The sequence below is a fragment of the Dama dama genome, chromosome 1, assembly GCF_033118175.1.
Source record: "Dama dama isolate Ldn47 chromosome 1, ASM3311817v1, whole genome shotgun sequence".
Lineage (NCBI taxonomy): Eukaryota > Metazoa > Chordata > Mammalia > Artiodactyla > Cervidae > Dama > Dama dama.
The window spans coordinates 53,803,603-53,819,041 of NC_083681.1; the positions used below are offsets into that span (position 1 = coordinate 53,803,603).

Below are 15,439 nucleotides of genomic sequence, written 5' to 3' on the forward strand. Positions count from 1 at the left end.
GCCAGCTCTCAGCTCTCACACGGCTTGCTCAGGTACTAGACTTTGGTCCTTCAGTGAGGAGGTCACTGCTTCCCTGGTCATCAGTCAGCCTGTGGAGGGCTCTTGGGGACACCTGGGCGTGGCAAGAAGCATAAACAAGAAAACAATTTCCCTTAATTCTACTGCCCAGAAGTAACCATCACCAAAACTCTGCTGCCTTCTTCCAGTGGGTGCCCCCCCTCTGCTTATATATTTGTGTAAACAGCAAAGCCGGGACCCCGCTGCATATAGCACAGGGTCAGAGTTCAGGCTTTGGAGAGAGGAACTAGCAGATTCAAATCCCCGGGCTTGCAGGACGCCGGGGAAGTGACAGGCTTCCCTGACTCTAAGATGCCATTGATTGTGACATTCATCTCAATTTCAATGTCATTTCAATGACTTTTGAAAAGATGAAGTCTTAGGATCGATAACATGTAATACCTGACTTCCCCGCACTGTTCCTCATCTACAGGATAGAATAACAAAGTGCCCTTCCTAGGGTTTCCTGAGGATGAACTTTATGTGAGGAACAAGGTAAGTACTCAACTCTCTGCTTATTAACATAAGCATTTACTGATGTCAGTAAAAGCCTGAGGAAATGTGATTTTTCTCATAGTCACACGGTCTTCTGTTGAACTAATGTACTGTATGAAGCCAACTTCCTACTAATGACAATTAATAGTTTCCAATTATTCACTATTATAAATTAACGCAAAAACTCTTTGGCACATACATTTCTGCATTACTAATTATTTTGTTAGGAGACTCCTACAGAAGGAATCACAGGACCAAAGGGAATGAGCTGTTTTTAGGGCTCCTGTTAGAGCCTGATAAGTTGTTCTCCAGAAAGACTGAACCACCCACACCCTCTCTGTACAAGTGGGGAAACTGAGGCTCAGAGAAGGCAGCAAGCAACGTGCACAGGGTCATCAGAGAAAATGAGCCAGCACCAGGCAGCTTCAGGCCTGCTACCCTCTTGGGGCTTCTGAGTCCCAGCACTACTCCAGGAAACCGAGGAGACTGGCTGAGGGAGCTGCAGGTCCCCAGACCCTCCCCGAGCACAGGCAGGCCCTCCCTCTGCAGCCTCCCCAACACGGCAGCATCCGTCCTCTGCTTGAGCTGCCCAGCGATGGGGAGCTCAGTCTCTGGGCAGAGCGGGGTGGCCCGGTGGACCACATGATACAGTCAGGCAGTTTAAGTCCCTGTCCCAGATCTGACTGCATCCTGCTGTGTGACTACAGAAAGGCTACTTAACCTCTCTGAGCCCCAGTCTCCGGGACTGTCCTAATATGTGCACGTGGCACTAGCTGGTTGTATGGCCACAGGGCAGTCCTGTCCCTCCCTGGGCCTCAGCTGCTCCTTCTGTACGTGACAGCGTGGCCCTCCACTGGGGCAGCAGACCGCAGCTCAGCAGAGCCATCCAAGGAGCTCAGGGAAGGGCCAGCAGGGAATGCTCCCACTTGCCCACAGCAGTGCCTGTGCTTTGGATACCTGCAAGGATGAATAATTTATTTATGGCATTTAATAAAGGCCAGAGGCCACCTCTGGGACTTGGCTGGGGCTCCGGCTCATCTCGCCGGGCTGTGGCAGGGCAGCAGCCTGTCCTTTATTGAGATCATTAATCACAGCAGCACAGCCTGGTGCCACGCAGAGGGGAGCCAATGCCAGACTCCATGAACTGAGTCTTAGGATCACTACAAAATCCTCGAACCACAGCCCATCAGAAGCCCAGAGTCCAGAAACCGTAAATTCTAACATCATGACCACCTTGCAGCTGGAGATTCAGCCTCCCAGGAAGCGTCCTCGGGTTTAGGGGAGAGCCTGGAGCCCTCGCACATCCATCATCTCGTTTTGTCCTCAGAAAGACCTGCTATCGGCTAGCGCTCTGCTATCCCATTTTACAGAAGAGGACACCAAGCCTGAGAGAGGACTCACGCTCCTGTGCCCATGGTCACACTGAGCTGAACTTCTAACCAAGAGGAAAAGGCAGCACCGGAGGGCAGGGACCACTGGCTGTCAAGCCCCAACTCTGCCCCCAACTGGTTGTCTGGACTTGGGCCTTAGTTTCCATGCCTGTCAATGGGCAAGTTCCTACTAGAGCCAGGGGAACTTCTCCTGTTCTGTGCCTTCCACTGTTTGACAAAGGCAGGCCATGGGGGAGCGAGGGCAGGGGGTGAAGAAGAAATAGGTGCCCTTGTGCACCCAGCCCCAGACATGTCCTTGGACCTGGGGCTGCTGCCCACAAGGGACCCTGAGCTTTCCCAGAACCACACCATCTGCCAGCCTGGCCCACGGCCCTGCTCAAGGAGGCAGGAGGCCTGGGGTCGGGGACCACCTCCTCTGCTGAGGTCTTGGTTTCTTTGGGCTTTGGAGTCCTTGTCCACAAGGGGTCCAGAGGTCCCAGCTCCCAGCTGAGCCCCTGCCCTGTCTTACATTCCTATTTCCATGATAGCAGCAGCAGGAAGGAGTTCCCTGTTCTCTCCAGCTGGTCTCAGCTCCCCTAAGCCGCTGTTCTCTCTAGAGGATTACTCCCTCAAAGGCTACACAGAGAGCTGGTGGCCAGTGGTGGCCGGGCCCTGAGGACCAGCCCGGGAGAGAGGTTCCAACCCATCCCTCACTCCCGACCCCAGTCTCAGCCACCAGATGCCCAGTCCCCAGGCCCCGCCGCCTGGTCCCCACTCACCAGTTGAATTCATCGTAGTCATTGTGGACTTCCCACCAGAAGTAGAGCCAGGTGAGCGTGAGGCCGAAGGTAAAGGTCAGCAGCAGGAACCAGAGGCGCTCCCACTGGAGGGGCAGAGCGAGGACAGGGGTCAGTGGGGGCGAGGCTGGCCCCTTGGGTCACCCTCCCCCTTGGTAGCCGAACCGCCAGGCTGGGTGCACAAGGGCACCTATTTCTTCTTCACCCCCTGCCCTTGCTCTCCCACAGCCTGCCTTTGTCAAACAGTGGAAGGCACGGAGGAGGGGATGTTCCCCCGGTTCTAGTAGGAACTTGCCCATTGACAGGTATGGAAACTGAGGCCCAAGTTCAGACTACCAGTTGGGGGCAGAGTTGGGGCATGTTAGCCAGCGCTCCCTGCCCCTCTTCACACGGGTGGGGACTCGAGGCTCAGAGAGGGGAATGAGCTGACCAACATCACCACACCCGGAGTCACAAAATGATGGGGAACCAGAGCAGGGTCGAGGGTCCAACCCAGAGCTGGGCGCTTAGTACTGCAGCCTCAGGCCCTTCCCGTGTGCATCCGTCTCCAGGACCAAAGGCTACATCTGCCTGAGCCTTCACACTGGGAGGGTGATCCCGGGTCCGAGGGGTCACATTCCTCACCTCCTTCCCTCCTACACACACCTGCAAGGCAGGTGTTCTTCCTCACCTCTGCTCCTGCTACACCCCGGCCCAGAGAGGTCAAGCAACTTGCTTGAGACACACAGCAAGTTAGAGAAGGATTAAAGAGCAGTGCCCCAGCCTCTAGACTTGAAGGAATGTGTGTTCTACCACCCCCACCAGGGGTCAGCCCCTCTCTCTCAAGGGGCCCGAGGGGTGGGGATGGGGGCAGTGTGTGTGTGGGGTGGATGGAGGGGGTCCTGCTGACGCCACCTCGGCTGCTTCCCCCAGAGGTCTGCAGGCACTTCCGGCTGGGCCCTCGGGTGTACCCCTGCTTCCATCTGTCCCCTTATCTCAGAGGCACAACAAGCTTAGAACATCCTGCTCTCTGGGAAACTGCTGAGATCATGAGCACAAACAACCGCTCGGAGGGGAAGTCAGTGGAGGAGAGACCCAAGACCACCCCCCACCTTGAGAGGCTGGAGGGCTTGGAGAAGCTCAGCGTCTCTCATCCAGCCACTATCCGGGCCCCCTGCAGCTTTCTTGGCATCTCTGATCCTTCTTGCACTGCACAGCCAGCTTGGAGCTACAGTTTTAAGCCCGGTTTAACCTCTCGATGTCTCTGTCTAGAAAGCAAGCCCTCTCGGGTCCACCGGACAACCCTCTTCCTCCTCCTCAAGGCCTTTCCCATCCCAGCAGGGATTCCATCTCCTCAGAGCTTCCATAACTGTGGCACCCCTGTCAGTTATGACACAACCCTTGCAGTTCTAGAACTGTCCCACTGTAGGTCAGCAACTCCCCCCCACCCCCGCTATACTGTAACCACCTTAGAAGTCTGGGTGGTCTTCATATTCCCAGGGTGGGAGGCAACTTAAGATAGATTTGATAGTGAGATGGCAGATGAGAAAAGACCCTTTCTCCACGCCGGCATGAGTATGCCCACCCAGGAGAGATTTCACTCTGGGTTTACCAACTTACTACCTGCTCCAAAGAGGAGCCCTTGCTTTTCTGTGAATGCCGAGCCAGCAGTAGTGAGCGGCCCTCTGTCCACAGAGATCACTCTCCCTCAGTAGGTATGAGGCCTCTGGCCAGAGGACAAGGTTCTGAGAAGGGCCCGGGTGATGGGGGAGCCTCAGCTGATGATGAGTCCTGTCCCAGGCCAGCAGCATGGAGGTCAGTAGGTGGCAGGAGCAGAGGAATAGTTCCAGGGACAGAGACAGGGAGAGACCGGCCACAGGTGCCAGCAGGGGATGTCCTTGGTGACATACGACGCAGGACCCAGGGACAATTCTGACAGGTGGTTAGGAAGACTGCGGGTGTCAGGAGGGCCCACAGCAGACAGGGGTCCTGAGTACTAAGGGTCACTGTTCTCACTGGGCTGGATCCCGACAATGGGGCAGGAAGGATGGGGCAAGAATGAGGGGCTGCCCCTCCCTTCCCCTGGAAACGCACAATGAAGCACTAGGAATATCAGAACCAGGCATGAGCTGGGCTTGGGGGCCACCCAAGGTTGACAGTACTGGGAGCTGAAAGCCAGAGGTCCTATGGCCACAGGGAGCCTGTAGATGGGGGTGAAGTGGCTCTGTCCACAGTAGGTCACTCAGAACAATCAGAGGAAAAAACTGAATGGCAGGGGCTGGAAGAAAGGGGAGGAAAGGCCAGGAGCTGGGGGAGGAAGTGGCCTAGGGAGAAGTTCCACTGACAGAGAGGCTCCAGCCACACGACTGGTCCTTGTCTGGGCAGGTTATAGGGGAGGGGCCTGAGCCAGCCCCGCCTCCTGACAAGCCAGCCTGGCTCTGCTCCAGGGAGGGTGCAGCCACTGGCCCTCCATCCCCTCCCACTGTCTGCACAATGCCCAGGTATTTATCCCCATCTCAGAGCAAAGATCCCAAATCTCGGAGAAGGGCAGCCACACATACGGGCTGAGCAAGTTGTAGACCCCCAGCACTAAGAGGCGCCACTCACATCATGGTCACACCATTGACGTGCATGTTTGTCATGACAAATTTTCCACAGGTAATGGTCAAAAGCCCTGTGGAAGGAGTACCCTTTGCTTATTTGCACAGAGGCTCAAAGTGGGTAAGTGGTGGTGAGTCAGAGGTTGAGCAACATATACAAGGTGACCAAGTAGAGGGGGAGTGGAGGTAGGAGGCAACCCTCTGCAGCTCCCTTGGGAACCAGCCCCACACAGCTCTCCCCAAAACCCACCTTTGCCCTCTGGGACACAAGTGTGATGATCCCAAACCTAGCTCAGCTCCCTGAGATTCCCTTCTCCTCTCTTGCTGGGGCCCATCCCCTAGGCCAAGCCTTCTTCTCCTTCAGGAAATCCTCCCATCCCTGCAGCCCCCAAGACCTCCCTTTCTTTTTCCTTTTTCTTTTTGGTCCCGCTGCATGGCACGTGGAATCTTAGTTTCCTGACCGGGGATCGAACCCATGACCCCTGTATTAGCAGTATAGAATCTTAACCACTGGACCACTGGGGAAGTCCCAGGACCTCCCTTTCTTCACTGCTTCTGCACAGACTCTTGGTACCCACCAACTTGACCTGGAAAGAAGCCAGGCTCAAGAGGGAGACAGACCTGCCTCTGCCACTTGGGCAAGTTACCACTGAGCCTTGGTTTCCTCCCCTGTAAAAAGGGAATAACATCCGTACTCTGGAGGGTTGATGTTAAATGAAGTGATGTACATCGAGCGGTATGCAGTAGGTGCATAATAAGGGGTAGCTAGTTCACTGGGCTGCAGACTCCTTCCGGGCAGGGATGGCTGAGGTATCTGTGCACCCTGGCCCACAGCCCTCGGAGCACAGTGGTGCTCAGACATGGTGTGAGGAGCAGAAGAAGGTGTGGACATGGTGGGGATGCAGGGAGGCCTCAGGGCCACCAGTGGACAAGGACATCATCCAACTCTGGGTTTATCCTTAGGTGAAGCCTGGGGGCCCCTGGGAACCAAGGGAAGGAACTCTCATTGTGACACCCCAGCCCCTTCCCTTCCAAGTCTAGCAGCCGCCTGAGAGCAGGGCAAAGGTCAGGTGATTCCTTACGGGCTACAGAGGCACAGGGAAGTGGCTGAGAGCAGCCGGGGAAGGGGATGGGTGAGCTCTGGCTGTGGACGGGCAGGCAGCTCCCTCCCTGTATGGGGGTGGCTGTGGGGGAGAATCCCTGGGGCCCCGACCCCGTCCTGTCTCCTCCACTCTTTGCCCCACCCTCCCTCCATCCCACACCTGGGAGCAGTGCACCAATTTTTCCTGCTGGTTGTCACGTCTTCTCCTCATCCCTCTTATCTCTGTCCCGCCTGCAGCCTTCTGCATTCAGAGGAGACCGTGCATGCGGAAACAGCTTATTAGCAGCTGGGCTCACAGGGTCACACAGCGCTGCAGCCACAGACCCCAGCCTGTGCAGGACGGGTGAGCGCAGGCCATGCTGCTGCCGGGTGCCGCCCACCCCAGACTGTGCCCTGGGCCAGAACACACACAGACACTGCTGTGGGTGCACCCCTGGGGTCCCCTAGGGTCTGGGGCACCTCCAAATAGAACCTGGAGTCTCAAATCTGCATCAGGATGGCACCTGAGTGGGAGCTGCCTCCCTGCCCTTGGTACCACCATGGACTTCAGACTCGCACTCGGAGGCAGAGCTGTCTGGCAGGACTCCTATTCCCTGTGTGTCCCTTAGGTCAGAGACTGGTCTGTGGCCCCCAGGACAGGCGCGCCCCTGCTATGGCTCCCACAGCTCCAGGGATGGAGTTTGAGTTCCTGTCTGCATGCTGCGTGGCCCTCCTCTGGGCTGAGAGTTCTTCCTTCGGAGACAGCAGCCGGACAGGGGCAGGGCAGAGTCCTGTAACACTGGGTGAGCGTCCCAGACAGGCTGCCTACTAAATGGTGGCCTTGGAGAAGACACTGCTTTACCTTCCCCAAGCACCGACCTCCTGTTCTGTAAAATGGGGATGGCAGTGTTGGACAGAAGTGCCTGGTGATGGTAGGGTGTCAGGAGTTGCTTTTCTTGCCTCCATCCCTCCTGAAGTCTGCTCCTCGGCTGCTACCCTGCTGCCGGTTCTCTGATACCACCCAGAACAAGTCCAGCCAAAGGGCAGGAACACTGGGGTCAAATGACCAGGGTACGGGGCAATATAATCAAGAGCTGGGTTTTCATTCCTTGCCCTCCTACTGCTAGCTGTGTGGCTGTGGGCCAATCGCTCAGAACCTCACTCAATCCCCAGCTTCCTCCTCTATTCCTGAAGATGACATCACCTCTACCTCATGGGAGGGCTGCCAGGCCTGAATGTGACTACAGATGTAAGCTGTAAGTCGCCAAATCCACGATCGTTCCTATAATTATCATTTCGTGTCTGACAGCCCTTTAATTATGTGAAGACAGTGATCAAGTCTTCCCCGCCCCCTGCTCTACATCAAATTTCCCCAGCTGCTGAGGAGAGCCAAGCAGATCGCCCCTTCCCAGCCCAGGGCAGGTGCCATGGTCAGGGGGACGCAGAGGTCAGGCTCAGCTCTGCAGGTTGCAGTCCTAGGAGCTGGCACAGATGGAGACCCTGACCTGATCTGACACAGCAGCTGCCCCACCTGGGCTCACAGCACCATGTGGCCGCCCCGGAAGACAGAGCCTTGCAAGAGCACTTCATAAAGCTGGGGGTAGGGCACTCCTAGCAGCTCTCTACCTGCTCCGTCTCATCTCATCTCATCCTCTCTACAGCTCTGCAAAGCAGCAGGAACAGTCAGAGAAAACCAGGGCTCGGGGAGGGGAAGTGGGCTGCCCAAGGTCACAAGAGGCAAACGTGAGCCAGAATTCACACCCAGGTCTGGGTGCCTCCAGCTGCCTCAACTATCCCAAAGAAACAAGAAGCAGGACCTGTAATTATCCTTCTCTGACCAAGGAGGAAAGTCACAGGCAGTGCCAGAGGAGGAGCCTTGGAATTTCAGCATGAGAAAAGATTTCAGAGATCATCCTGCCTCATCCACTAAACGGAGAAGGCAATGGCACCCCACTCCACTACTCTTGCCTGGAAAATCCCATGGACGGAGGAGCCTGGTAGGCTGCAGTCCATGGGGTCCCTAAGAATCCGACACGGCTGAACATCTTCACTTTCACTTTTCACTTTCCTGCATTGGAGAAGGAAATGGCAACCCACTCCAGTGTTCTTGCCTGGAGAATCCCAGGGATGGGGGAGCCTCGTGGGCTGCCATCTATGGGGTCACACAGAGTTGGACATGACTGAAGCAACTTAGCAGTAGCAGCATCCACTAAGGGTCCAATTAAGAACAGGAGAAACTGAGACCCAAAGACAGGGAATGGCCTGGAAGGATGGACACAGGATGAATGCCAAGTAAGCCAGTACACAGAAAGATTGGAGAATTCAACAGATGATATTGGGACATCTGGACATCCTTTTCTATTAGACTCCTACCTTACACCTTACACCAAACTAAATTCCAGCATCTCCCTCCACATCCAAGCCACCACTCTCTTCCAGTCATTCTATACACATACTCAGCCCTGGACACTGGGAGTTAAAGCCTGGACTCCATGCTGAGCAATCTGCACAGAAGACTGACCAGCCAGCAGGCAACTCGAGTACTAGAAACCAGTGTGGTGAATGGGGCAAGCATGGGCTGCTACAGAGCACACTGCCAGTAATCGGGGCAGGGATGGTCTGGAGGACTTCCTGGAGGAGGAGATGCTTATAGCAAAGCTGAAAGGAATGAGCTTTTTGGAATGACAAAGTAAGGGAGGGTGTGGAACGTGCAAAGGCACAGAACCTGGTGGCTTTTGTTTGGGATAACTGGCTTCTGGCAGGTTTTTTTTTTTTTTAATTAATTAATTAATTTATTTTTTCAGTGGGTTTTGTCATCCATTGACATGAATCAGCAATAGATTTACACTTATTCCCCATCCCGATACCCCCTCCCACCTCCCTCTCCACCCGATTCCTCTGGGTCTTCCCAGTGCACCAGGCCCGAGCACTTGTCTCATGCATCCCACCTGGGCTGGTGACCTGTTTCACCATAGATAATATACATGCTGTTCTTTTGCAACATCCCACCCTCACCTTCTCCCACAGAGTTCAAAAGTCTGTTCTGTACTTCTGTGTCTCTTTTTCTGTTTTGCATAAAGGGTTGTCGTTACCATCTTTCTAAATGCTCATTATCAGAGAAATGCAAATCAAAACCACAATGAGGTACCATTAAACGCCAGTCAGGATGGCTCCTATCCAAAAGTCTACAAGCAATAAATGCTGGTGTGGAGAAAAGGGAACCCTCTTACACTGTTGGTGGGAATGCAAACTAGTACAGCCGCTATGGAGAACAGTGTGGAGATTTCTTAAAAAACTGGAAATAGAACTGCCATATGACCCAGCAATCCCACTTCTGGGCATACACACTGAGGAAACCACATCTGGCAGGTTTATAAAAGCTTCGTCAGGACTTCCTTGATGGTCCTATGGCTAAGACTCAGAGTTCCTATTGCAGGGTGCCCAGGTTAGATCCAAGGTTGGGGAACTAGATCCCAGATGCCACAGCTAAGAGGTCACATGTTGCAACTAAAGATACCATGTGCTGCAACTAAATAAGTAAATAAATATTAGTGCAGCCAAATAAATAAATATTGAAAAAAATCACTAAAAATCAAAATGAAATTTCAGAAAGTTTCCTCTATGTATGAGTATTAACTTTTGTATAGATTATCTATTTTTTCTTATTTTATCAGTTGACTTTAATTTTGGTTTTCATGTTTTTCATATAAAAAAATTAAATTTTTATGCAGTCAAATCTATCCCTCTTTTCCTTTATAGGCTTTTGCCTTTGGTATCATGTTTAGGGAAGGTGGCTGGTGATTATATATTTAGCTCATATTTTACACTGATAATTTCTCATTGTTGACACTTAAATCTGTAGTTCACCTATCCATCTATAGCTCCATATGTGTGTATATGTGTATGGAGAGAGGTTTGAAAGCCTTCCCTCTAAAGCATGACGATGAGAATTTCTTTTACTTTCTATCTTCCTGAGTTGTTTGAATTTTCTCAACAAATATGCTCTTCCTAAATAGAAAAAAAAAAAAAAGAAAAAAAGAGCTTAAAAAAAGAAAAAAACACATTTTAATCCATCTGGAATTTCTTTTGATTTGAGGTAAGAGGCAGGGATCTAATTTTACTTTCACCAAATGGATACTTCAGCTGTCCCTGTTCGGTTCGTCATATCTGCAATAATTTCCACGATCGTCTACCACACAGCACACTCTCAGATGTGTGTGGGCTGTTTCTAGGTTTTCTAGTCTGTGTTTCCAGTGTGCTGGTTCCGCCTGGCACGGCTCCTTCCGCGTGGCTGAGCTCTGCCCCGGGTGCCACTCCTGTGGTCCCGCCTCCGCTTCCAGAGAGTCCAGCTGCGTCCTTAGCACTACGCAGCCCTATGCAGAGGCTGGACAGCGACTGAGCGGTACCTCCCCGCCGAGTGCGTCCACCTGCAGGCTACACCTGGGGCACACCCGCTCCTCCCATCATCAGCCCATTTCATCCTCATCGAGTTCCTAATGGGGAGATGGGTGAATGTCACCTGGGAAGGGTGTGGGGGAGCTCCCAGAAGAGAGAGCTGGGCAGCCCTGGCAGGATTACTCTGGCTCTGACCCAGGAGATTTGGGGGAGGGGGCAGCCTGGGGCGGGTTGAGCTGGATGGCAGCATTAGGGCGAGGAAGGGAAAGGGATTAAAATCCCCACCCCCAGCCAGCTCCTGACAGTGTAAGAGGCTGGATTCATCTTTCTGGCTACAGAGAGCTGGGCAATTAGGCCTCTGCCCTCACTTCTGCCGGGGAGCACTTAGGAGTGGCTCATTAGGCAGGAGAAGGAAACCCGTTTCAGCCTAGAGCACCCGCTCCCTCCCGACAATCCCGAGGTTGCATCCGGTGCGGAGACAGAACGAGAGCTGGGGGCCCTTCGGAGGGATTATCCCTACGCCCGGCAGAGGGCGCTGCCGAGGCCACAGGGTGGTGCGTGGCCACGGCCTCTTGCGGATGCCCATCACCTCCCACCCCATCCATGCTCCCTAGGCACTCAAGGTGGTCACGGAGGTCATGAACAAGAGCTTAACTGTCTCCCCTGGAGTGCAGCATGACTACGACAGGCACCCCTTCAGTGTGGTTTAGGGAGGGGCAGCGGTGTGTGAGGTGGGGGGTGGGGTGGTTCCCGAAGGCCAGAGACAGCCTGGCTTTAATTACAGCGATAAATCCTCAGCTCCCTGCACTGCAACAGCCTCCGCCAGCCTCTCCTCTCTCTCTCTCTCTCTCTCTCTCATGGATGCAATAATATCATCACCCATTTTCTTATCCTCATGGCAACCCTGGAAGGTTCACAGGATTAAATGGGTCTTATCATCTCCAGTTTAGAACTGGGAGAGCTGAAGCTCAGAGGGCTCCTTTCTGACCTGTTGAGTCCCTTTCCCCCAAAGCACTGGAGAAGGGAACGGCCATCCCTTTAAAAGTTTGTAGGGAGGACACGTTTTCCCCACTGGAACAGTGGTCTGTTCAGGTGTCTGTTATCTAACTGGACTCGTGGGGCATGAGTTTGTACCTCCACCTAATTCACAAGCAGGCTGAGGCCCAGAAGGGGTCTGCCTTTGCCTGAGGTCACTCACTATGTCGCTGGAGAACACAGGGTAGAGTTCAGGCTGCAGCCTCCTTAGCCAGGTGCATCTGGCTGACTCTAATCACACCCCGGAGCCCATTCCCAAGGCTGCTTGCTCCAGGGAGCCCACCTTGATTCCTGAGTGAGAGCCATTCTTCCTTGCCCTGTATGCCTGTCAGAGGCCCACAGGGTGTAATAGGACAGGAAGGCAGGCAGCTGGGAAACTCACCCCCTCCTCCTACCTACTGGCAGAGCCTGACCCCAGCCCCAAGGGTGGCCTGGGAGGTCCCTCAGCTGGGTTAGCTCTGCTCCCTGCCAGACACAGCCAGGGGCACTGGAATGCAGTGTGTACCCACACTCCCAGACCTCCCAGTGCTCCTTGGGGTGCTCACTCGGGACTCATCGGGGGTCTAGCGTGCCCACCCTAACTGGTTTCCTCACTTGCTCTTCAACTCACCTGCTCAGTCATCCTCTCCCTCCGTGCCCAAGGCCCTCCTTTGAGAAACAGTCACCACCCACCTGGGCTGCCCAGGGCCCCGGGTGCTGCTGCGGGAGTCCAGGGGAAGGGGAGAGGAAGGGAACAAGGCCTGACTCCTTTGTTTGAAGTGGAGACTCCTTAGAGGAAGAGACATTTGCGATGAGCTTTGAGAGACAGAGATGAGAGAGAAGGCATTCCAGGCAAGGGGGACAGTAGAGCAGAGGGTAGTGGTGGAGGGGGTGTGCGGGTGAAAGGGGGCGGATGGATTCCCCCACGGCGGGTGTCTTCCTGCCATGGTGGGAGGGGCTCCCATCAGAAGAGGTAGGCAGTGGCAGGCCCGGGGAAGGGGATTTATTTTGTCTGTGTTCTTCCCCCACTACACTACTCCTGGACTCTACTGAGACCACAGCCCGTCTCATGCACCCCTGGGCGCAGCATGGACTCCTGACCCCAGGAACGGCCTCATCCAGCCAGGCAGAAGTCATGGAATGATGGGAGGCATCATCAACACTCTCTTTTGCAGCCAGTCAGCTGATGACACTGTCTAGGTGTCTCTAGAATCCCTCCCTTAGCTGCTTCTTTGTGGACCCCTCCCCCCTAGTTGAGGCCTCAGACTTCTCTCTGGCTCCCTGCCCTCCCCACCTCCACTCAAGGTCCCTCAGCACTTTCTCCATGATGGAACCAGAGTGGTCCTTGCACAGTCTGAGTCCGACTGGGCCTCCACCTCCCAGGATGGGGTGCAGACTCAGGTCCCCTTGGCCATGCGCCTCCCCTCCTTACATCGGGAGCTGCACTAGGCCAAATTGCTTTCAGATCCCAAACATAAGACACTCCTGTAACACACAGCTGTCCTGCTTTCCCCATGCTGGCATGACATGACAGCTGACTCTCTCTGACACCAGCTCAGACAAGCTTTCCTACCCAGGATGTCCCTGGCCTTGGCAATGATAACCCTGGGTGGTCTGGACAACAGTTCTGGTCTGCTCCCCACCTTAGGGGAGGCACCAGGTTTGATATACTTAGGGCAGGTTCGTTGATTGACCAATGCATCCCAGACAAGACTGTTTGGAGTGAACAGGGGAGAAGGCACAGGACTGGGGCAGCAAGCAACTCCTTGGCTTGAATAAATCACTTCCTTTTCCTGGAACCACATCCATACAATGGATGACGTCAAAAAAGCTTGAAACACCCTTGAAAAGGCAAATGTAGAAGTGCAAGAGTGTTGACTGTCACTGTCTGTCTCCTTCAATGTCTCAGACTGGAAGTTCCTCCAGGCCTCTGACCTATATCCCTCTTGCGACAGTGAATCTGGTCTTGACACTGTGCTGCCTCCCGCGGATGCAGTCTTCAGGGGGCCCTGTGGGGATGGCCTGAGAACCGTCTTCTGTCCTATCCTGCCCTTAATTGGCAATATTAGAGTAATGAGTCACAGACAACAACCAATTAATTACCCCAGTTATAAAAAGCTTCTGCTTCCCCTTCCTAGCTGTCGAGTGAGCTGGCCTCCTGCTGCCAGGCTCCTCCACTCCCTTGGTGTTGGCAGGAGGGAGAAGATGCCATTTCACCTCTCTGGTCCTCAGTTTCCTGTTTCCTTATTTGTCAAATGTGTGTGATGGGGGGAGGGCTGGAGGAGGTGGGAATGTGGAAGAGGGGCAGGAAGGAAGGGGAATAGCCTGGATGGAGAAAAGGAGATGCCTTCCCAGGCTTCCAGCCCCCTCCTCCACCTCCAGGATCTATTCCAGTACTGCAGGGTCAGCTCTTAACCAGGGAAGCACTGAAGGTGCCTAGTCTGGCGTTCAAGCCACTCTTCAACTTGTCCCAAATGCTCCTGGTCCTGTGCTCTTTCTCTCTATCAGGCAACCTCCCAAGTCCTCCCCATTCCCCTTCTTCTCCTTGAGGGAGGAAAGGAACAGGCCAAGCTGACCCCGTCTTGAAAAAGAAGGAAACTCCGTCTTGCACTTTCAGTGAGCTGTGGACCATGTGCCTGGGAGCCATGGGGATAACATACCTACGGCCCAACTGGCCTCCCGGACTGATCAACAGCAGATTCCATACCAAGATTTCCCGCTGCCAAAAAGAACGTAATAATCTCCTGTGTGGTCAATCACCTTTGTAATCTTTATGGCCCCCATTGGTGTAGGCTACACTGTATAACCAGCTGACCCTTCTGACTATGAATCATGGCTGTAACCTGATTGTATCTCCCTTTAACACTTTCCAGGCTAGGTTTAAGGAATTTGGGGATGTGGGCTTCAGCAGTACACTTAAGGTATGTAAGGTTGGGGTCCCTGGCTAAAGAGGAAACTCTGCCTCGGACAACTGGTGTAATAAACTGCACTCCACTATCCATGTTGTCCTTCTGAGTGAGTTTGTTTCCTGGAGCGTTTGGCTATAACATCCTTGCAAGCTCTCCTTTAAACACACCCAGACTCAAAACATGCCTGTCTTCCTGGCAGCCTCCAACTTCTTAAGATTCTTGCTGCAAGTCTATCATGGACTCCAGGTGGGACAGGGCTTCAAGCCTTGATTTCTCCATCCATAATCAGGGCACAACAATTAAACATGCCCCACCGGGTGTTTGCCATGCCCCACAATCAATGGGGCTGTGCTGCTAAGAAGTCATCCGCTCCCTGCACACAACACGTGCTCGACAAACTTAACTGTTACTCTCACACTTCATCCCCAGCCTGAGGACGAAGGCTTCCGTGACTCACCACTTGTCTGTCACTTCATCTCACAGATGAGGCCCAAGAGGTAACTGACCCTAGGTTTCCCGGACTTGGAGACACAAGAGGCTCCCCCAAGAGGTCCTGAGGGGGAAATAGGGGTGGGGGGGGTGGTAAGGGGTGCCCAAAGGAGGAGGGGAAGGTGAGGATGAGGCCCGAAGCTGGACCCCCTTCCCCTGGTGGAGGCCTCTCCTCCACCCCCTAGACCCCAGGGGTTCTCCTTTACCACCCAGCCTGCACGTCCAGGGCTCACTCTGGGCCTCCAGCTCTTCA

The 15,439-nt window shown here is 54.0% G+C and overlaps 1 protein-coding gene across 3 annotated transcripts in view; it reads right to left on the reverse strand.

Annotated features, from left to right (window-relative positions):
- The window catches only part of GDPD5 (glycerophosphodiester phosphodiesterase domain containing 5), an 85,992-nt gene that overhangs the window by 22,669 nt on the left and 47,884 nt on the right, over positions 1–15,439 (reverse strand). For 2 of the 3 annotated variants that reach the window (XM_061150560.1, XM_061150569.1), the window contains one exon: positions 2,702–2,805. In XM_061150560.1, coding sequence (XP_061006543.1) covers positions 2,702–2,805 — 104 coding nt within the window. Of the gene's footprint in view, positions 1–19; positions 113–2,701; positions 2,806–15,439 lie in introns of those variants that run through there. The other variant, XM_061150576.1, reaches the window with a different exon arrangement.